Source organism: Microcaecilia unicolor, chromosome 2 (genome assembly GCF_901765095.1).
Source record: "Microcaecilia unicolor chromosome 2, aMicUni1.1, whole genome shotgun sequence".
NCBI lineage: Eukaryota > Metazoa > Chordata > Amphibia > Gymnophiona > Siphonopidae > Microcaecilia > Microcaecilia unicolor.
In genome coordinates this window covers 566,493,763-566,517,673 of record NC_044032.1, presented here as the reverse complement: position 1 = coordinate 566,517,673, position 23,911 = coordinate 566,493,763, and the positions used below count along the sequence as shown (strand labels likewise).

At 40.6% G+C, this 23,911-nt stretch overlaps 1 protein-coding gene across 1 annotated transcript in view; it reads right to left on the bottom strand.

Moving 5' to 3' along the window:
* Positions 1-23,911, bottom strand: part of PCM1 (pericentriolar material 1) — an 866,960-nt gene that overhangs the window by 421,025 nt on the left and 422,024 nt on the right. The window contains 2 exon segments of the mRNA XM_030191464.1: positions 20,506-20,873; positions 22,610-22,784. Of these exon segments, the coding sequence (XP_030047324.1) occupies positions 20,506-20,873; positions 22,610-22,784 (543 nt within the window).

The window sequence follows — 23,911 nt, the reverse complement described above, 5'->3', positions numbered from 1 at the left end:
CAGCAGCAAAACAAACTCGGGGGAGAAACCCCGGATACTGTGCACTTCCGCAGCCTGGGCTACAGCCCTAGACACACCCTCAACCAGCGCTCGCAAGAGCGGGGGAGAGACATGCTGCGCATCCAAGATGCCGTCCGGCGCGACACTCCGCGAAGGAGCCGCGCGGGAAGAACGGCGCTTAACTTTAGCCGCTTTTGTGCCGTCGCCCAAATTAAGGGCGTTTATGGCATCAATGTCTCCCACCTCAAGGGCGGCCCAAGAAGAAGCCGTCCGAGCCGCGTGGCCGGCCAATATGGCGGAGGCGAGCTGCGGGGGATGGGCGTTTATGGCGGGAAAAACCGCCACACCGGAGGAAGGACCGGGACACTCATCGGTCACGAAACTGTCACCCAACAAGGGCGAATCAGACTTTAAGACCCCCGCATCCCCTCTAGAAGCGCACACGCGATCCGGGGAGCGACTCTTTGCGCCCTCGCCCTCCGACGCCATAGGCCACGTGGAGACCAATCGGGGAACCCCCTGCCCGCTATAAAAGGTAAAAATTACCTGCTGTCCACTCCGAGCTGTAACGACCTGGTGTCCCAGTGAGTAGCTGCAATAAACGTTTAAATAAACGTCGAAATAAACGCCTTTAAGGACGTTCAAAAATTTTTTTTTTTTTTTTTTAAACGGAGCCAGCGGGAGGGGGGAGAAAAGGAGGGACCTAGCGCCACCAGGTTTGCACTTGCTCAAGAAGAGCCCTCAACCCCAGGCACTCAACAAAACCTAAAAATTAGGCTTGGAGACCTAGCCAGAGCTGCTGCTGTGTGTGACCACCACCTGCTGAGATAGAGAACATACTGAGGAGTTTCCGGCAGCACATGACCACATATAGGGAGGCAAAGTTTGCTCTCTATCTCCACCTGCTGGTAGATGGACACAACCCACCAGTCTATGGATTGATCAGCATGATGATATGGAAAGGGACATTATGATACTTTTTATTCTCTATTCCTTTCTTAATTCTTAACACTGATTGTTTTTTTGGCCACAGCCACACACTCAGCAGAAGATTTCAAAGTATTGTCCACAATGACACCTAAATCCTTTTCTTCGGTGGTGACTCAATATGGAACCTAGCATCATTTTGCATTTGTCCATATAAAAGTTCATCTAACATCAGGAGCTGTCTGCTGAGGTACTTACAGGCATCAGCTTGGAGCCTGGTGACATCACTGCAAGAGCTTCCCTTCCACCGGCTACATCTGACTGACCCTGCTGCAGAACACAGCCGTGAGGTGTGCCCAATGGAATATGACCAAAGGGGCAGGTCTTGCCCCTTTGAAAAGCTCTCAGAGCCATAAGGTGCGAGTTACCCTGTCTTTTTCAATGGGGAAATGTAGGAGGAAAATTTGTAAGTGCTAAACCTACTGTTGTAAAGGGGTATATGGACAGTCACCTGACTCAAATCAGATGTCATCCTTCTACAACAGTGATGCTCAAACCTGATCCTGGAGGCATCCCAGCCAGTCAGGTTTTTAGGATTCCACAATGAATATTCATGAGTAAGATCTGCATGCAGTGGTGACAGTGCATGGAAATCTCTCATGAATATTCATTGCGGATATTCTGAAAACCTGACTTGCTGGGGTGCCTACAGAAGCAGGTTTGGGAACCACAGTTCTAGAGTACTATTTCCTCTTCAGAGATCTTGTTATTGTCAGGTGGTAGAACTACCCCTCTCCCCCACACAAATCGATGCTTCTATTTATTGCATTTGTACCCCACATTATCCCACCTTTTTGCAGGCTCAATGTGGCTTACAGAGTAGGGTTATGATAAAGTCAGTACATGGTTTAAATACAGTTGATCATAAGCTGAGGTAAAAGAGGAATTAGATAGGTGGATGTTGGGTATGTTGTGTGAGAAGTGTTTTAGGTGTGCTTGGGTGGTTTTGTAAGCAAAGGTCGTAGCATAAGCCTGTTTGTATTTCATTCCTTTGCAGCTGGGGAAATTCAGATTGAGGAATTTGCGGGCCGATCTTTTGGCGTTTCTGGGCGGTAGGTCCACTAGGTTTAGCATATAGAGTGGGGCGTCTGCGTGAATGATCTTGTGCACGGTTGTGCAGATCTTGAACTCAATACGTTCCTTGAGCGGGAGCCAATGTAGTTTCTCTCTTAGGGGGTTCGCACTTTCATATTTAGGTTTTCCAAAGATGAGTCTGGCTGCCGTGTGTTGGGTTGTTTGGAGTTTTTTTTAATTGTCTGTTCTTTACAGCCTGCGTACAGCATGTTGCAGTAGTCCAAGTGGCTTATTACTAGTGACTGTACCAGGGTGCGAAAGACGTTTCTTGGGAAAAAAGGTTTAATTCTTTTGAGTTTCCACATCGATTGGAACATTTTTTTCGTTGTGTTCTTCACGTGGGTATCAAGTGTGAGGTTTCGATCAATGGTGACTCCAAGAATTTTCAGGTTTTCTGAGATAGGAAGTGTGCAGTGAGGTGTGGTTATAGTGGAGGAGTAGTTTGTGTTGTATTGGGAGGTGAGAACTAGGCAATGGGTTTTTTCTGCGTTGAGCTTTAACCGGAATGAGTCCGCCCATGAGTGCATGATCTGGAAGCTCTGGTTGATCTCGTTGGTTATATCGTTTAAGTCACTCTTAAACAGGATGGAGATTGTGACGTTATCGGCATATATGTAGGGATTAAGGTTTTGATTGGCCACGAGTTTGGCTAGTGGTATCACCATTAGGTTGAAGATTGTAGGTGACAGGGGAGATCCTTGAGGGACTCCACATTCCGGTGTCCAAGGCGGTGATCTGGCAGTATTCGTTATAACTTGGTAGGATCTAGTGGTGAGGAATCCTTTAAACCATTTGAGAACTGGGCCTCCGATTCCGAAGTATTCTAGTATGTGTAATAGTATTCCATGATCCACCATGTCGAAGGCACTAGACATGTCGAATTGTAATAGGAGTATGTTCTTGCCGGTTGCAATTGTTTTTTTGAAGGAGTTCATTGCAGACACTAGTACGGTTTCGGTGCTATGATTTGATCGGAATCCTGACTGTGACTCGTGTAGAATTGAGTGTTTGGTCAGATAATCCGTGAGCTGCTTCGTCACTATGCCTTCCATCAGCTTTGTAGTGAGTGGGATAGAGGCGACTGGTCGGTAGTTGGTTAAGTCCATTGTACTTTTCTTGGCGTCTTTTGGCAACGGGGTGAGTAGTATGTTTCCATTTTCCATGGGGAAGAGACCATGTAGGAATCTATAGTTTACTTGGTTCGTGAGGTCTTTTTTAAATTGTTTGGGTGCCGCTCTTATTAGGCTGGTAGGGCAAATGTCGAGTTTGCACTGAGATTTGGCATATTTATTGAGCCAGTGTGTGAGTTCATCTACTGAAATTAGGTCAAAGTTGGTCCATGATCGATCAGCTGGGTATTCCCCAGGTACTGGGTCCAAGCTTTCAAGGATGCTTGAATATTCAATGGTGTTACTTGGTATCATGCGTCAGAGCTTTGTGATTTTTTCATTGAGATACTTCGCTAGGTTGGCTGCCGATGGGGTGTCTGTGTTGTTCGAGGTGACCCGTGTGGTGTTTAGGAGATTGTTTACGAGTGAAAAGAGTTTGTGTGTGTCCTTGTAATCTGGTCCTATTATGGTTTTGTAATACTTTCTTTTGGTATGTCTGATGCTGTATTTGTATTTTCTTTGTAACTGTTTCCATTCTTTAAGTGTGTGTTCGTCTTTTTTTTTTGCTCCATGCTCTTTCTAGTCTTCTGACCTGCGTTTTTAGTTCTTTCAGTTCTTCGTTGAACCATGGGATTGAGCTAATCCTATGCGAGGTTCTGGTTTGGAGCAGGGCTATATTGTCTAGGACTGTTCTGCATCTGTTATCCCATTCTTGTAAGAATTGGGGTGATTCTGTGGTTGTTGTTCATTCGGCGGTATATATTTGTTGCCAAAATGTTAAAGGGTCTATTTTGCCTCTTGTTGTGTAGGTTCTTTTTTTCCTGTTTTTGTTGTTTCTCTTTTGTTTTCCAGAGGAGGGAAGTATTTGCTTTGTAGTGGTCTGACCATGGTGCGATTGTCCATTTTGTGTCCTTGATTGTGAAGTTCACGTCTGGTGAAAATTTGTGAGTTATGATGTCCAGTGTGTGGCCATGTTTGTGGGTGGGCTGCATGTTAGGCCAGTGGAACTCCCAAAGTTGGAGGAATTCCTTGCATTTGTGTACGTTGTTTGAGTTGGTGTCTTCAAGATGGAGGTTAATGTCTACTGCTATGATGATATTCTAGGATGCTAGACAGCTATTTGATATGAAGTCCGTGAAGTGTATCTGTGCTTCTTGCCACTTAGCTGGGGGTCTGTAAAATAGGATTATATTTAATTGATCATGCAAGTTCGGGTGTGTAACTCTGACTGAGGCTATTTCGAGCTGAGGGAGGATCGATTCGGCTATAGTTGTAATGGGAATGCAGGACCCCAGTTACTATGGAGGTCTTAAATCCCAATAAACTTCTATCACTAGGAGCTCTCTCTCCTATGTTCTTTGTAGGGGGATCTATTCCTTTGCCTGTCTCAGTTAAACTGAGATTTGTGAAATCCTCTTTGGATGTTGATAGCGCATTATTCTCTAGCAATTCTTCTGATGTTTCTTTGGAATGTGTGGGCTGCAGTAAGTGAATGGAAAAAGACACCTGAAACTAGTTTACTGCAACTGAGTAATTTTACTAAGGATGTAATGCTTAGAATGACTGATCAGCACACAAGGTTGGAAGGGATAAAATAATATGTGGACACATTTGAAAATCAGTCATCAATACAGGCTGTGGTTTCCTTGACTATCAAAGATAGCTTAATAATTAATCTACAGATGGAAGCTCAGGAGAACATATTAAGGAGCTACAAACTTTGTTCTTAAATTTTCCAATAACTAGGTATTTGGCTACTTTTCAGTTATTCACGATGTACTGACATTTTACATGTAGCTCCTGAATAAACATTACAAATCTTTATGTACCACATGGAGTTAGAATCGAAGAAGGAAGTAATGGATGAAATTAATTCTCCAGATAGTTGGATAAATCCCAATTTTTGGAATCATCTCAAGATATTATAACAAGAAGGGCAAACTTATTAGTTACCTTACAGAGAAAAGAGAAAAAAAATGTCTGTTTAGAAAGCATATTTCCTAAGAAAAGTATTTTCTTTTGTGGACAGGCAATTATAAAACTCCAAGATGTTGCTAAACCAACTCAGATGAGGAGAAAAGCCTTTCTCAGCTGAGACCTAAAACGTTAGCAGTAAGGGCTTCTTTTTTTCCTAAATTTCCTTGCAAGTGTTTGGTCTAATACGGTAAAGATTCATGAGCATTTCCGGATCCTTCTTATTTGGAACAATTTCTATTTGATAAATGTATTTTCAAAGTAATATTTTATTTTTGATATTATTTTGTGGGTGGGCTTAGAAGATCTAGAGTTCTTAGAAATACTGAGCATTTTAACACCATTTTTCTTTTTTTTTTTTTAAACCTTATTTTTGTTCCCCTCATTGCTCCCCTTAAAGTGGGCTTGATAATATTTGAATTACTTCAAATTACTTATTTGCTTAATTTGCATTCTTATTTTACTCATGTTTATTTGGATGACCAGTTTTCTAGCAACACAAGGTCCTTCTGCAATTTCATACAGTCCACATGCAACTTAACAACTTTGAATAGTTTTGTGTCTTCTATAAATCTGATCACCTCACTAGTCGTCCCCATTTCCAGATTATTTATAAATACATTAAAAATGCTGCTTCAAGTATCCTGGGGCTCTCCACCATTCACCTTCCACCACTGAGAGAATTGTCTATTTAACCCTACTTTATTTCTGATCTTTTAACTAGTTCCAAATCCACAACAGAACTTTGTCTTCTATCCCCTCCCTTTTTGGTTTAATTTTATTTTTAATTTCTCAAGAGTCTCTGGTGAGGAACTATGTCAAAAGCTGTCAAACTCTAGATACATAACAACCAGCTCAGCTCACCTTTATTCAAAGATTTATTCACAACTTGAAAAAAAACATGTAGCAAACTGGTGAGGCAAGACTATCTCTGGTTAAATCATTGTTGCCTCTCGATCATTAAACCACAGGTGTCTATGTGTTCAATAATTTTATCATTTTATAACAGTTTCTACCATTTTGCTCAGCACTGATATCAAGCTTACCAATCTGTAGTTTCCCAAATAATTGAAGAACTCTCTTTAAAAATTGGGGTTACACTGGCCATTTTCCAATCTTCAGGTACCACGGACAATTTTAATGACAGGTTTACAGATTATCAATAGCTTTTTATGTTTATTTCAATTTGATATTCATTATCTGGCACACAAGGCAGTTTACAATCATACCTTGCAACTTGCATTTTAAAATACTCTAAAAACGTAAATCTGCAATTTCATTTTTGAGGTTTTTCAGTTCCTTTAGGTGTATACATCTGGTACAAGTGATTTGCAACTCTTTGTAGATTTGGTTTTTTATATCTCCCAGTTTCATTGAGATTTCTTTATTTCCTCTGTATCAACACCCATAAATACTATTTCTGGTATAGGTAGCTCTCTTATATCAGCCTCAGTTTCCCTAAGTCTTCTTCCATTTTATGCTCCTTCAACTCTCCTTGTTTTCTTCCTTTTCTCCCCTACATCTACGACATTGATCATAGATAGAAATAAGCATGTAGATAGCTGTGTTGTTAGTGGACATAAGGATCACTTGATTACTTGACTGCTTAGTGCAGAGTTGGCGGTCCTTATGTTCTACCTAGATAGGAAATTTGACAATGCTGGGGAGGAACCGGCCATCTTGGCACATGTAGGTACCAATGACATAGGAAAATGTGAGAATGCAGTTTTGGAAGGCAAATTTAGGTTCTTAAGTAGAAAGTTGAAATCAAGAACCTAAGGATAGCATTTTCAAAAAGGCTCCTGGCTCTATGTCATGTTTAAATATGCATTTATAACCTGCCTTCTCCCAATAAGGTTCAAAGTGAAGTCACAATTAAGAGTCTAGTGAATGACTACAGGAATATTACAATAACATGTAGTATAACAATATTACAATTTTGAATTAAGTATTTTTGAAAGAGAAGTGTTTTTAATTGTCTTTGAAATAAATAAGAAGCTACTATCTGAATTACTTAAGGAAGAGTATTCAACAATTTTGGCAGACTGGAAAAACAATGAACTTTCTAAAAATCATTTCACTCTTTAAACCTGTGACAGATGGAAAACAGAAGCGATCAATTTATTGTATGGTGTGTTCGACCTATCAGAGGTATCCAAGAGGAAATCACTGAACTATTAGAAGACTGCACCAATAATATTTTATAAACTAAACAAGAAACTTTAAAAACAATCTAAGCCTCCAAATGAGCCAATGAAGTTGAATTAACCAAGGGGGTCACATGATCAAATTTTTTCCATTTCAAATATCAATCAAGCAGCAGTATTCTGCAACAACTAAGTCTTTTCCACATTTTTAAGGAAATCCATAGATACAAAGAAATATAATAATCTCAGCCAAGAGGGGAGACTCAGTCACTGGAACAGAAACTGGAATCTTGTCTAGAACAGAGCTAAACCAAAGGATTTGAGTCTTATCTATATTTAACTTTAACAGACATGATGAAAACCAATCTCTGATCCTATCAATACATATTTTTATCTGATATGAAATTGTAAATCTAAAAAAAAAAGGTAACAAGATAAAGATATCATCTGCATAAGAGTATACAAATTATCATTCTATCAAAGCTAAAGAACCTGAGGATCTCTCATAATAGATGCTAAATAGGAAGGCAAAACAGGAGACTGCTTGGTTCACTAGAAGCAGGTCTTGTCAAACATATCCGATTAATTTATTTGACTTGTTGACTACAAAGGAGGGTATGGGTCAAGGGTTTTTGACTGACAGTGAATTTAAGTTTTTGAACTTTGATAAGCATAAGATTCTGGTGTTTTACCTGCTACCCAAGATCCATAAACTGGAATAACCTCCTGGTCGTCCTATTGTCTCAGCTAGATACTCGCTGTTGGAACGCTCCTGCAAATTTATTGACAAGCATTTACAACCGTGCTTGGTTTCAATCAAATCATATTTAAAAGATATGACCCATTTTTTACAGGTTCTGCAAACTATGGAGAATGGTTGTTTTCCCCCCCACTTGTTATTGGTGACCCTGGATGTCTGTTCGCTGTACACCAGCATACCGCAAGGAGAGGCATTGAATGTATTATTTGAGTCATTTGAACAATGCCCTCATCCGCACTTGATTCCTTCTGACTTTTTGGAACAACTAAGTGGTATAGCTATGGGCATGAACTTCTTCATTTTTGACAACAGATTCTATCAACAAAAGTTGGGGATAGCTATGGGGGCGACTTTTGCCCCGACCATAGCAAATTTGTTTATGGCCATGTTTGAAGAGAAATGGATATATTCATCTATTTACTTTCAGCATATCCACTTGTGGAAGCGATTTACAGATGATGTGTTTTGCATTTGGATGGGCACAGCAGATTTGCTGCAACAATTTGTGGATTATTTAAATCAATGTCATGCATGGATTAAATTTGAGATATCAAGCAGCACACAGCGGATTTCGTTTTTGGATGTGTGGGTTGAGAAGGGAGATAGTTTTTCTGTCAGGTTCCAAACGTGAGCCCTTGGGCTGCTGACGAGGAGCGACAGCAGCAGGCAAAACCCACCAACCAACACTGGGCTAGCACACCGGCATAGGCAAGGACTGCAGGCACCACCCAGCGAACCGGAACACACGGACTGGAACCCCCTGGACTTGAGGACACCGGACTGGTCCGCACTGGACTGGAACACACCGGACTGGTCCGCACTGGACTGCAACACACTGGGCTGGAATACATTGGACTGGAGTACAGTGGACTGATTCGCACTGGACCGGAACACCCCGAACTGGTCCGCACTGCTTCACCTGCACTTAGCCACTGTCCCCCAGGAGTTGAGCCCCTGGGTTCAAACTGCCGGCAGGACTTACCGGATGCAGGATAACACAGGGGCTGGGATACTAGAACAAGCTTGACAGTACCAAGACCAGGAATGGGACTAGGGCTGAGGGACCACCTCAGACCCTGGAATACAACGCAAGCTTGCACAAACCAGGAACACAGGGCCAAGACAAGACGGAAGTGCTCCCAAGCACCAAAAGGAAAGGCAGGGAAGCCCCCAGGGGAAAGCAGGGAAACCCAGCAATTCAGAAGTGTTCCTATAGTGTAACCAGACTGAAGTGCTCCTAAGCACCTAAACACAGAAATGCTCCCCAGCACTAAACTAGCAGAGGTGCTCCTAAGCACCGAACCAACAGGAGTGCTCCTAAGCACCGAACCAACAGGAGTGCTCCTAAGCACCAAACCAACAGGAGTGCTCCTAAGCACCAAACCAACAGGAGTGCTCCTAATCACCAAACCAACAGGAGTGCTCCTAAGCACCAAACCAACAGGAGTGCTCCTAAGCACCAAACCAACAGGAGTGCTCTTAAGCACTAAACCAACAGGAGTGCTCCTAAGCACTACACTAACAGAAGAATGCCTAAGCACTAAACTAACAGGGGTGCTCCTAAGCACCAAGCTACAGCAGTGCTCCACAGCACTACACTAACAAAGGGGAAGCAGGTGAGCCACAAGGAGAAAGTAGGGAAGCTAAACACAAACTAACAAAGGTGCTCCTAAGCACAAAGCTACAGCAGTGCTCCACAGCACTAAACTAACAAGAGTGCTCCTAAGCACTCCATTAACAGAAGTGAACAGCAAAACAGAAGTGCTTCTAACAGCACCAAAAGGGAAAGCAGGGGAGCCACAAGGAAAAAGCAGGGAAGCTAAACACAGAAGTCTAAAGAGCACACTGCACCAACACTAACCTGGACCTAAAGCAAAGGTGCAAAGGCAAAGGCAGCAAGTTCCCAGGTGGCTAATAAGCTCATCACCGCTGAGCTCAGCTGCAGCAATCACAAGGCAGCTACGGGTGAGGCTAGCTGCCAAACTTCCACACAAGACTGGAAGGCTAAAATATCTGGACCGGAATGAAGAGAGTCTGGCAAGTCTATGGCAGCCACCGGTTCTGGCCACCAGAGGGCGAGAGGAGCACAACCCAATGGAAAAAAAGTCATGCACATGACATTTTCTACCACTGTTTTTTCAAAACCTACTGCACTTCTCAAGGAATTCCTTGCTGCACTTCTCAAGTATGCATCCTCTGCACATGAAAAGGAACATTCCGTTTGTGCAATTTCTGCAATGTCGAAGGATTTATGAGTTTAAGAGTTGCACTAGAACACTGAGCAATAAATTAGTTCAGCGAGGATATCCTCAACATGTGGTTAAAAAAGCAACAAAACGAGCATGGTATAACCCTAGAGAGTCACTCTTACAATACAAAGCGGTTCAACAGTGTGATGACATATTGCCTTTTGTCATTAAATATAATGCGAACACCACCAGGCTCAGTAGAGCTGTAAGGAGACATTTTGAACTATTAAAAACGCATTCCATATTTGAGAGATCCACTATTTTGTTTTCATATCAGAGAGGTTGTAACTTGGGAGATCTATTGAGCTCAAATGATGTATGGTCTCCAAGGAGAGCTCACACAGATGTGGGTAGTTACAAGAAATGTGGCCACTGTTCGGTGTGTCACATTGTGAAGGATGGCAGTGAATTCATCCATCTGAACACAGGAAAGAAAGTGTTTTGAAATCGAATACGACTTGTGAGTCTGCAGGGGTGGTTTATTTAATCAAGTGCCCCTGTGATTTACTTTATAATGGCCAAACAACCAGGAGTTTGAAAACAAGACTGATGGAGCATTGGTCCTGCCTGAAGCATTTGAAACGGGAGGCACCCTCCTAGTTATTCATTGTGAAACTAAACACCATCAGTTTGACAAGTTACAATGTACAGTATTGGAACAATTACAGGCATCGCAGAGGAGAGGCGACGTGGATCGTGCTCTACATCAACTTGAACAAAAGTGGATCTTTTATTTCAATTCAGCAGAACCGGACAGAGTGAATGTCCGGGTGGAATGATTGGCATTTTTTTGATAAGGGTTGAAGTGATGTCACTGTCACTGATCATCATGGATTGGTGGTGCTTTATCTATTTCAGTAGCTGTGGTGGCGTCTTTTTGTTAGTTACCTGCTTAGGTTTGCAAGACAGCAGATCAGACACAGGATCGGAACCCCTGATGCAGCTCGTGTGAAACGGGGGACTCCCTGTTGGGTTGTTTTGGATAAACTGACTGGCTGGTGATGGTATGGGCAGTGGAGCGCTATGCGAACAAGAGAAAATAGAAGAATCCTAAGTTAAGAGCTTTTGTGCTATCTCACCAGGATTGTTGAAGTGCATTGAATGGATTTGCACTGAATTGAATAGGAATTGAACTGAACTGTATTATGTGTTGTACATGTATACACACGTCTGTCACCTCATCAGTTTTTGTTTTTGAAACACTTTAACACAGTAAGGAGTGGAGTTATTTTCAGCCATATGATGGTGCGTCGGGCCCACGTCTTATATATTGGTTTTTTAGGCTGGCTGGGTGGCATTACTGAGGCTTTTTTTCTCCACTTTCTAAAGTGCTTGGTTGTAAATCAGCTGTTTTAGTGACAGCGTTGGTATCTATATTTTTGCACTCGTTGTGCTGCTTGGTTTGATATTCATAGTTAAAATGTAATGCCAAAGTGTGGAGTGATACACTTGGGGTGCAGAAACCCAAAAGTTAGATACTGGATAGGAGGGGAGAGATTAGTAAAGCTCAACTCAGGAGAGAGACCTTGGGGTGTTGGTGTCCGAGGATCTGAAGATGAAGAAACAATGTGACAAGGCAATGGCCGTGGCCAGAAGGATTCTAAGCTGCATAGGAAGGGGTATACAGAATCCTCAAAGCAGTGGATGTGGAATCAAAATAACTCAAAACCTCATATCCATATATATCAAATGATCCACACAAGAAACAAAAAATGAGTGAATGTCTATTTATAAAGAAGGAAAAGCCTCAAGGCACTCCAGACCCGTAGGTGTAATGAGCTGCTGACGATCAAAATGACCTAAATATTGGTCAATAAGATCGGTTCCTCATCATTTGCTAAAAACCTTCTAGATTTTAAAGAGTTCAAAGAAGTGTCCAAAAAAATGTGTTCATTTCAAACAGATACACATTTGTATACCCCTCTTGTAATTCACAATGCACTCGCTTAAAGTCAATCACTCTTGTACTTAGCTGTGCCCATCACCTGCCAGGTAGACTGATCGTCTCGAGTAGAGGATCAATTTAGGAACCTCTGTCAATTTTCATGGATTGTTTTCTACAGCCACTTGTGTCAGAAGGAAGATCATACCTCAAGGATACCACACACATTTTACGGTGCTTTGAGTGCAAGGGCAAGCCCGAGAGCTACAAATGGTGACGCTAGACGTGACATCTCTTTACACTAGAATATCTCAGGATGAAGTGCTTGAAATACTAAGATCTGCTCTTGACAAGAGAAGGCCATCTAGAATTCCTACTCCTTTCATTGTAGAGCTAGCTAGCCTAGCAGTGAAGAAAAATTTCTTTCAGTTTGATGGTAAGATCTATCAACAAATATCCGGGTAGCTATGGGAGCAAAGATGGCTCCCTCGGTGGCTAATCTGTTCATGACTGATTTTGAAGAAAGATACATCTATAAAGAACCTTTGTTTGAACATGTGTACCTATGGGTGTGGTTTATAGATGACATTTTTCTTCTATGGGATGATAGCACTGATTTGCTGCAACAGTTTGTATGCACCCTTAATAACTACCACCCTGCAATTCAATTTGTCATGCAATGTCATAGAAATGAAATATCTTTTTTGGATATCTTGGTCAAGAAGTCTGAGGATGGATGGTTTACTACAGTTTTTCATAAAGAGACGGATAGGAATATCTTCCTTAATTATCAGAGCTGCCAGCCTCTGTCATTAAAGAACAGTTTAACCTTCTCTCGATTTTTGAGATACCACAGAATTTGTTCTACAGATCAAGAATTTATAAATAGACGTTCACTAATTTTTTTGTTTCTTGTGTGGATCATTTGAGAGAGAGAGAGAGAGAGATAGGGGTATAACCAGCAGAGGAGGTGTTGATGCCCCTTTACAAGTCGTTGGTGAGGCCCCACTTGGAGTACTGTGTTCAGTTTTGGAGGCCATATCTTGCTAAAGATGTTAAAAAAAAAACCTGGAAGCGGTGCAAAGAAAAGCTACAAAAATGGTATGGGACTTGCCAACCTGAACATGTATACTTTGGAGGAAAGGAGAAACAGGGGTGACATAATACGGACGTTCAAATATATGAAAGGTATTAATCCGCAAACAAACCTTTTCTGGAGACAGGAAGGTGGTAGAACTAGAAGACATGAACTGAGGTTGAAGGGGGGCAGACTCATGAGTAATGACAGGAAGTATTTTTTCATGGAGAGGGTGGTGGATGCGTGGGATGCCCTCCAGCGGGAGGTGGTGGAGATGAAAACAGTAATGGTCTTTATCTGCCATCACTTACTATGTTATGTTACTATGTGTTTGACATGTAAAACAACCATTTCAATCATATCCCCTTCTCAGCCATTTTTCTCAAGCTCAAAAGCCCCATCTTGTTTAGCCTCTCTTCATGAGTTACACTATACCCTTTTTAAGATGGGACAAGCAAAATTGTACACAATATTTAATGTGCAGAAGCACAAGGGCTTAATGATATTTTGTACCTCTATTTAGTATTATTTTACCCTGTGTGCACATCAGTTTGCTACTTAGATGCTCAGTAAACTAGTCTCAAGATCCTTCTGCAAATCAGCCATTTTAATGACTTTGAGTGATTTTGTGTAATCTGTAAACTTGTTTACTTCATGTTACTTCTCTCTTATTCAAACTCTTTCAGGACTCTGCAGTGAATGCTATCTGGTCCTGATGATTTGTTGCTCTTGAGTTTGTAAATTTGTTCTATTACATCTTCTAGGCTTACAGTGATGTTTTAGCTACTCCAAATCATCAACCTTATAAAAAAAAAAAGTTACTGGTTTGGGTAGTGCCCCCATAGCCTCCCTCAGAGCAAAGAAATTGGTTAATTTTACTGCTATTACCTTATCCTCCCTGAATACCCCCTTTTACCCATCAAAGTCTCTCTTGGCCTGCCTTATTACATCTAACTTGTCAGTGCTTGTGTGCTCATTTGTTTACTTTATTAGGGTCTGCTATCTATTTTCTAAAAGACACTCTTGTTTTCATTGCCTCTTCTACCTCAACATTAAAGCATGCTGACTTTCATTTGACCTTCTTTTTGACTTTTCTGTGAAATAAATACTATGCTGAGAAGCCAAGTTATACTGGGCCAAAAAGTTTATAAAACTTCAACCTACTGTTAAGATTCTCTAGCCCAGATAAAGGAATTCAGTTAAATTCTCATACTTTTTGGCCCTTACCTATCTAGAATGAGACTGAGGACCCCATTTTAATAGCAATAGGAGGGTAGAACAGCCTTTTCAGAAAACAGAAGAAGTTCTTCAGTGGGTCAGTTTCCCATTCAAATAACTCCTATAAGCAGAGCAGGCTCTGTAAGAGGCAGCTGCAGAGATGGCCTGAAATGAACAGTGATCCTTTATTTTAGACACCAGCACTTTAAACATATTTCTTGCTCTCACTCAGTTAATATGAGCATTAAGGTAGATGGCACAATGACTGATGCACATCCATTGATGGTGAGACCCCAGGCAGTGAACGAGTCTTTAAAATGGGCTACATCAGAGCTGGCCTTGGTGTTGATGCTTTTGGTACAGGGCCAAAAAAATTCAAGGTCACCACCATTCATGATCCTTTTCTCAAGATCTTCCTCAAAGACTGCTTAACTTGAGATACTGTGGTCCATATTATGTATAGTATCATCCTCTAAGGACTTACTTTATAGACCTGGTTTTATTGCCCCAGATCTTTGAAAACCCCACCTACCAAGTTACAACTATTTTTATACACAAAATTCAAGACAGGTTTAAAGACCTACTTTTATACACAGGCTTTTTCTTGAGTAGATTAAAGTCCTTGGTTGTAAGCAGCTAGCATGTTGGATCTGAGATAGCATGGACCAGCTAGCTGAAGAGCTGGAAATGTTGCTGTTAAATTACTGTAGCAACAGCAACCTGAACTGGGAGGCTCAGATGGCACAGACATATGGAAAGCCTGGAAAATCTGTCTTGGTTTCAAGTTGTTTATTTATTTTTCTGCCAGAGAATTCATATCCTGTCTTGATGTGTTATTTCTGTAAAATCTTGTTTACATAGTAATATAGTAGATGATATCCCATCTGATCTCCCCAACAAGATAAACTCGTATCATATGGTGTGACGCAATATAACATATGCGCACTTCATCTTGATCTGTCTTTGCCATATTTAAGGCACAGATCATAGAAGTCTGTCCAGCACTGGTCCTATTCCCCAAACACTAACTTCCACTTAAGACCCACTCCAATCTATCCAGATCTGTCTAGCATACTCATGGCACAGATTGTAAAACTCTGGCTTTATTTCCCAATTACTGGACTTGCTGTCTAAGCACTACTAAGTTTGATTAGCTTACTTCCAATCTCTTTCTGTATAGGAATCCTTTGTTTTTAGTCCATACAAGTTTGAATTCTATTACTGTTTTCATCTCCATCACCTCCCATGGGAAGGCAGATTTTATTTTATTGACTATTTAACTTGTAAACCACTTACTTGATTGAAACATTGTACATTAAATGTTAAATCTGTGAAATGTACCACCTAAGGTAAACCTGTGGCTTGAATTACAGTGATGTGAAAAAGTATTTACGATTTCCATATTATTGCATATATGTTGCACTGAATAGTTTCTGATCTTTAAATAAAATGTAATATTAGACAAAGGAAACCTTAATAAATGCATTATACAGTTCTTAAATTACTTCATTTATTTAAGGCACAAAGTTAACCAACATATCACCCATGTGAAAAAGTAACTGCCTCTTAATCAGTTGACCAAATGTAATTGATAATTGCATTCAGGTGATTCAACACAGTGAGGCTTGATCGCTGCTGAATCTAAACCTCACTATATAAGGAACCTTACCATGTGAGTAAAATAGTTACCATGATCAAAGGAAATTCCAGAAAAACATTCTAAGCCAAATAGTGGAGACTATTCTAAAGAACAGAATGACTTAGCACAGAGACAAACATGGTTCAATGGGACAGAGTAAGCATGGGTTTAGCCAAGGGAAGTCTTGCCTCACCAATTTGATTCATTTCTCTGAAGGCGTGAATACACATGTGGATAACGGTGAGCCCGTTGATGTAGAGTATCTAGATTTTCGGAAAGCATTTGAAAAAGTTCCTCACGAGAGACTCCTGAGAAAATTAAAAAGTCATGGGTTAGGAGGCAACGTCCTTTTGTGGATTAGGAATAGTTATTGGACAGAAAACAGAGGGTAAGGTTAAACGGTCCTTTCTCTCAGTGGAGGAAGGTGAATAGTGGAGTGCAGCAGGGATCTGTACTGGGATCAGTGCTATTTAACACATTTATAAATGATCTGAAAATCGGAATGACAACCGAAGTGATTAAATTAGCAGATGACACAAAACTATTCAAGATTGTTAAAAAATGAGCAGACTGTGAAAAGTTGCAGGAAGACCTTAGGAAACAAAGCATGGACATCCTAATGGCAAATGAAATTTAACGTAGACAAATGCAAAGTGAAAAGTTGCAGGAAGACCTTAGGAAACAAAGCATGGACATCCTAATGGCAAATGAAATTTAACGTAGACAAATGCAAAGTGATGCATGTTGGAAAGAATAATCCAAATCACAGTTATATATATGATGCTAGATGCACCTTGGGGGTCAGAGCGCAAGAAAAAGATCTAGGTGTCATTGTTGACAATATGCTGAAATCTTCTGCCCAGTGTGTGGCAGCAATCAAAAAAGCAAACAGGATGTTAGGAATTATTAGGAAAGGGATGGTAAATAAGGCTAAGAATATAGTATTGCATTCAATTCTGGTCACTGTATCTCAAAAAAGATATAGTGAAATTAGAAAAAGTTTAAAGAAGAGGTTAAGGCTCTTCATCTTGGAAAAGAGATGGCTGATGGGGGATACCATTAAGGTCAACAAAATGAATGCTCATCTCAAATATGTAAAAATGCACCTAGACGATTCCTAAGCCTTTTGGGATAATGTTCTAAGGACAGACGAGTCAACAGTGGAACTCTTTGGGTAATACTGGTTCCGCTATGTCTGGTATAAAGCAAATAGAGCATTCAACAGTAAGAACATTATATCAACAATTAAACACAGTGGTGGCAGAATGATGATGAGAAAATGCTTTGCTTCCTCAGGACCTGGACATTCAAGGAAAATTCTTAAGGAGACCATCTGGTCATCTGTCCATGGACTAAAGCATAATTGGCCTATACAGCAAGACAATGATCAAAAACACAAAAGGCAAGTCTATCTGAATGGCTGAGGAGAAACAAAATTAAATTTTTAGATTAGTCAAACCCAATGGAGATGATATGATTGGACCTGTAACAAGCAGTTCCTGTGCAAAAACCTACAAGTATGTCTGGATTAAAGGAGCTCTGCAAAGAACAGTGGGCAAAGATTCCTCAAGAGTGATATGAAAGACTGGTATCAAATTACAGGAAGTGTGTTACGTGTTTACTCAAGTTCCTGTTGCCTAATATTACATTTTGTTTAAAGATCAGAAACCAATAGGGGAAAAGTTTTCCACATCACTGTAGAACTCTCATGACTTGGAACAGAATGAGTGATCCTCTGCACAAAGGCTGTTTAATAACCCAAGAGCAGCTGCCAATATTGCTATATTCTTGACTTTTTGCTCCACCAGTGTTTCTTAACCTTTACTTCAAGTGCAGCATCAGAATCCTTCACTCCCAGTACTGAAGAGCCGAAACCAATTTCTTCAAAAGGGACTTCCAAAATGAATGGCCCCAATCAATGTTTGACCTCAAGGGGGATTGATGTCTACTTGATGCTCACATCACCAGTACCTGGTACAACAGCAGGGTACTTGAAAGGTAATGCCAGTGCACTTGGGTCAGACTTGGTTTAACATAGCAGCTTCACCTTTTACTCTTAAAAGCTATGAAAAACCTATTTATCATCATCTGACAGGCAGAGCAACTAGGAATGCTGTGCTCATGCCAAAAGCATACCAAGTACAATTTATAGTTGTCGGTGACAGATATTGTCCTGGAACACCACTCACAGTAATTCATGTCACTAGAAATCTTGTTTCTAGGACATTGGGCAAATATAGCTACAGAAAAGTCACCAACTTCTGAGGGCTCTAAATCTTGTTTGTCCTCTGAGAAAAAAAATTGCTGTTTAAAAAAACATTTAAAGTTTACAAATTGCATTTTTTGCAACTTAAATTGCACTGCAAAACTTTCACAGAACTTTTATTTAAAAAATACCAAACTTAAAAGATATTATTAATAATCATTATAATTTCTAATTCTATGAATATGCTTCTTTGCTGCAGCATATGGAGGTATGAGCTCCTGTAGTGTATGTGAATAAACACAGTCAAACTCTTCCCTCCCTCTGTCCTCCCCAACAAGTTTAAAACCACCACAAATAAGATCACCAGAATAGGTTCTGCTATAGAAACCCTTCTCCCATGTGATGGGGTGTATGTCCTGTCACTGGAAGTAGGTCCCCTACACCAAAGTAGATATCTCCATGTCTTTACAAGAAGACAACTTGGTTTTAGTCCTCACCATTATACTTAGGGTGAATTCTGGCGCCTTAGAGTAGGGGAGGACTGTTGGGACCTGCAGGGCCTGCCCCGACCAGGGAATACCATAAACGTCTGAGGAGATAAAACTCACCTTGAGAAGAAAGGGGACCCTTAGACAAGACTCTATAGCAGAGGACGGCAGAAAGGAAAGACCAACGTCTCCTTGCGAGTGGAAAGGTTTCTACTTGGATATTTGGCTTGCACCTTCAACAAGCAGTGTTTTGGATATTCGGTTTGCATTTTCGGCAAGCGGTGCTTTGGATACTAGACACTCGGCTTGCACTTCAGCAAGCGGGGATTGGGATACTGGAAATTCAGCCTATACTCCAGAGTAGGCAGCATGTCGTTCACATCCCACTTACAGCTCCAATGTTTTGGTGAAAAAAAACTTTGAATGTCAACTGTTGCTCAATGGTTTGGCAGTAAAATATCCAACTATCAATTTAATTTTCTTGTAGGTCAATTTCCTTTAAAAGCTGATTCAAAAGACCTAAGCAATATCCAAATACAGTCACATTTGACAAGCCAGGCTACCAATTCAAAACATCATCCTACTCAAACTACAAGAAGTTTGTGCAAATACTGTAAGCTGAGGCAAAGTCTGAAAAGATTAACAGTCTCCCTCACTCAATATAACATTCAAACAAGTTAAACGATTTTTAAGAAAACTAAAGCTAATGTGTTTATTACAATTCTCTTCATTTAATATAAGAAAAGCAAGAAAAAGGAAGCTGGCATGCTCATGCTTATTAAAAAAAAAAAAAAAAAAGCAATCTGCCACAGCTTCTAAGACAGTGGTTCCCAAACAGTGGGTCACATCATCAGTGGATAGAGATCAAACAAATAGGGCTGCTCCTCCACCCTCTGGATCTCCACTGTGACCTATGCCCAGTAGTGGCAGTCACCATGGGGCTTGTGAGTCACATTCAAAGGCAAGCCCCCCCCCCCCCCAATATATGGGCTTCCCATTAGATTGGAAATGCATACAAAGTACTGAGGCCTAAGTGACTGCTGCAACTGTTCCCACCACTGCTGCCTTTATGATCTGAATTTTTGGGGAGGGAGGGGGAATTGGCAAAGGGAGGGGAGGGAAGTGAGAAGCCTACTGTTCTGTTTTCATCATCATCTAGTGTCACATGAATTTCAAAGTATTAAAAAGCACTCATACTGGATAAAAGGTTATGAAGTACTGTTCTAAGACATTTGTCCAAAAACAGAACACTGTAATCAAAGCAACTAGCAAACTGAAGCTGCCAAATTAGATGGTAATCACATGGACCAAAAGAGAACATGACAAAATGACAGTCACAAAGAAATTTGGACACCTTAAAGCAAAGCAAATTGGTAGCTCTGTATTATCAAAACAATTTAACTGAAAACAAATGTCACAAGAACCATTGTGATGGTTCCAAATTATCTTTCTTAAATGAAAAATGTAATGGGCTTTTGTTAATGTATGCGATTAGTGGATGTGGTTCTCCATTTATTCTAACATATTTACTATTTTTTTTTTTTTAAATTTCCAAAATTTATCACTAATATTCCTATAACATTAATAAAAATACACAAGCATATACGCAGATTTTTAAAAAGTATTTGCTTTGTTAAGTTCATTCTTTTCAAATGACTTGTTCCCTTCTCAGCTTAGGTTCACATGAAACCTACCAAAATCTGTAACTCCCTTACATTTGGACTGGGAACTTTTCCTCTTCTTATTCTTTAATTTAGGGGTTTTGTCTTTAGACGCAAGGCTAGCTTGTGCTGATGCTTTCCTTGATTTAAATGTTTTAGTAACTGTTGTTGGATCCATAGGATCAGGCATGCTGCTAAAACTCTCCAGCGATTCCTCATCTAACTGTCTTCTTCGTCTTCCATTATCCAATGGTTTTTTATGATTACCAGAGGCTAAGCTTTGCACTGCCACAGGAAGTGTTGTTTTAAGAAGTGTCCGTTTTTCAATTTGACCTCCCTGGTTGTCATTTGACCAGGCCGATCTGCTTTGTTTTACTTCCTCTACAGGTTGATCTTGACTCCTTTAAGGAAAAATGCAGAATATAGTCAATCAAAGTAGACTATTAAAACACTTCAATTACATATACCATTAAGAATATAATAAGTTTCAATATGTAGTGATCAGTTAGTCAGATATACTTCAAAGCTGCAACCACAATAATTGGATGTTTGTATTCATCCATAACTAGATGGCCTGTTTACTAAATTGCACTAAAGTAGCTGGTACGCATGTTTGCATGTGATAGCCACTGGAGTGAGTCCCTGTTAACAGGTACTGCATGCTAAAACCAGCCAGTGTGGTAAAAATCCCAAGCTAGTTACTTCGTGCGGATTCGGGATGTATCAGTACAGGTTATGGGCAGAGACAGAGTGTGGCCAGTACAACTACCACCACATAGTACATGACTGCATGCTAGCTGTCAGGGGTACTGCATTGTGCAACCTGTATTTTTGTGCATTTTAATTGTATATTGTAGATCAGTGTTTCCAAGTCTACTCCTGGAGTACCCTTTGACAGTCAGGTTTTCAGGATATTCACAATGAATATCCATAAACTTGATTTGCATATACTACCTCCACTATATGAAAATCTCTTTCACGCATATTTTTTGAGGATATCCTAAAAAAAACTTGACTAGCAAGGGGTACTCCAGGACCGGATTTGGGAAATACTGTTGTAGATAATGCTTCTTCTTTGTACACCGCTTCGGAGTCATGGAGAATTAGCAGTTTAATAAATTACAGATTAGATTAGTGTGGTTGCATTCAACGCCTGCTCAGTCTAGTAGCTCAGCCCAGGCCCTTATAAAAAAAAAAAAAAAAAAATTCCCAAACTTCCCCTCCCCCCAAAGCAATGCAACTCCATATAGCACCCATCCACCACAAGAACCCTCCAAAACGTTTTTTCACACAGCAATCCCCAACCCTCTCCCTACACAGTAATCTAGTGGATGGGATAGAGGTGGTTACCCTCTGCTTCCCACAACCAATAGGGTTAAAAATGCCAGCCAGAAGCTCTAGCAATAGTATCACAAGATTATTAACATAGGTCATAGCTGCTATTTTAGAGTCCAATGGTTATGGCATGGAAGCAAAGTCCAGTCCAATCCACCAGATTACCAGGAAGACTTACAGGGTAGTCCCATAAAAAAGTGTGTGTGTGTGTATTGGGGGGAGGGGGAGGAGTCTCTCGAGGAGGGTTTGGGTTCTGCCACCAAGGCAGCAGTTTTGGTTGTTTCTTTTTGTGTTGTGCATATAAGGATAAGGTTTATTTACTTCTATTTCACTTACACCTAAGTACAAAATTAACATACATACGGTAAAATACAAAATATTAAACAAAACATACATAAAATATTAATAAATACAAACAACTTTCCCAATCATCAAAATCCACTGAACTCTCATTCACCCAACTCAAATCCTGCTATTTCTTCAATTTAAATATAGTCATTCATTTTCATATCCATATTCGTACCCGTCGCAATTATGTTTACTGCATAGTTTCTCACCTACAGCAATTCCATAAGCCTTCACAAATAGATGACCTTTGGGCCTGTGCAATATCTGCCCTGTGCAGTACAGGACAAATGTTGGCCACATCCCTTTCATTTACCACACAAGCTTTGTGCATTTAAATTGTAAAAACCTCACTTTAGTAAACATTCCCCTGGGTTACGTGTAAATTCCAATCATCAGTGACAACTAGTAGCAGACAGGCCATGTAGATTCACTACTAAATTTTGAAAATGTTTACCTTTGTTTATCTCCTCCACTAGAAGAATTGCTTTCAAAAGGTTTGGGAAATGCCATGTACTCAGTTTTTCCAGAAGTATTATGATCTTGGGACTGAGGCAGTTCACTATTCTGTGGTGTGGCGTTTTGAGAATAATCACCAAAACCAGAAGGAAAACCGGGGTTGAAGCTCATGCCTGTGGGAATGTGTTAACATAAAGCTATAATCTTTGGAATTAGCAAATTGTTAACCTACTATGATGAATATCAGAATCCAAGTTAACTTAATTTAGTGTTGTCACATATACTTGAATATTAAGCCATCTAATATAAACAGAACAATTTTCACCTAACAAAACAGAGGAAACAAACTCATCTAGCTTGTCATTGATGTACCTACCGGTGGTGTCCAGCATGTCTCTCCTGCCCCCTCACCCACGGTGTCCAACATTTCTCTACCCACTTCCTTCCCCCAGAATCCTGCATTTGTATTTCTTCCTTCCTCACATCCCTCTCACAATTCGGCAAGGCTGTGATCAGCATAGCACCACAAGCACAGCAGAACTTTCAGACAGCGGATGTCTGCAGGTCATGCACAAATGCTCAAGCTCCTGAACCAGCCAATCGTGATGCTTCCGCTGCTATGCTCATCACAGAGTCTTCAAACCAGGAAAGGGAGATAAGGAAGAAAAAAAGCCTTTTGCAGAGGAGGTGGAAGAAAGAAGCTGCACACCAAGGGTAGAAGGTATTCAGAGGTAGGGAAGATAAAAAGACATCTAATTTTGGATGTAAAATTTTGGGGAAAATAATCTTGTTTATAATCAAGTTATATAAGGTATTTTAAAGCATTGTGGCTGCCAGAGTTGTTCACTTGCATTCAAGTGAGAATAAATGCCTTCTGCCCTTAGAGAACACCCGCTACAGGTTAAGTAGCTTTGCTTTCTCCTAGGACAAGCAGGCATGATATTCTCACATATGGGACTCACTAGCTGCCAGGCTCACAAATATAATAATAATCTTGAGAGTTAAGGAGAAAGTGAGCCTGTGGCGAAACAGGGAATTTTCCTGCTTGTAAAATGTCGAATCTAAACCGTCCCCCCCCCCCCCCCCCCCATAGCTGACTGGTGGATTGCCTTGGATGATCAAAGTAGGTATATGGGGCGGGTGAAAAATTGGATGGCGTTGCATGGAATGTGTTTGAACTTGCATTGGTTACCTGTTGTCCAGCGGATACAGTATAAGGTTCTGTCAATAATTCATTGCACTTTGTATGCGGGTGCTCCTGCCTACTTTCAGGAAGTTTTGCAGGTATACCATCCTACTA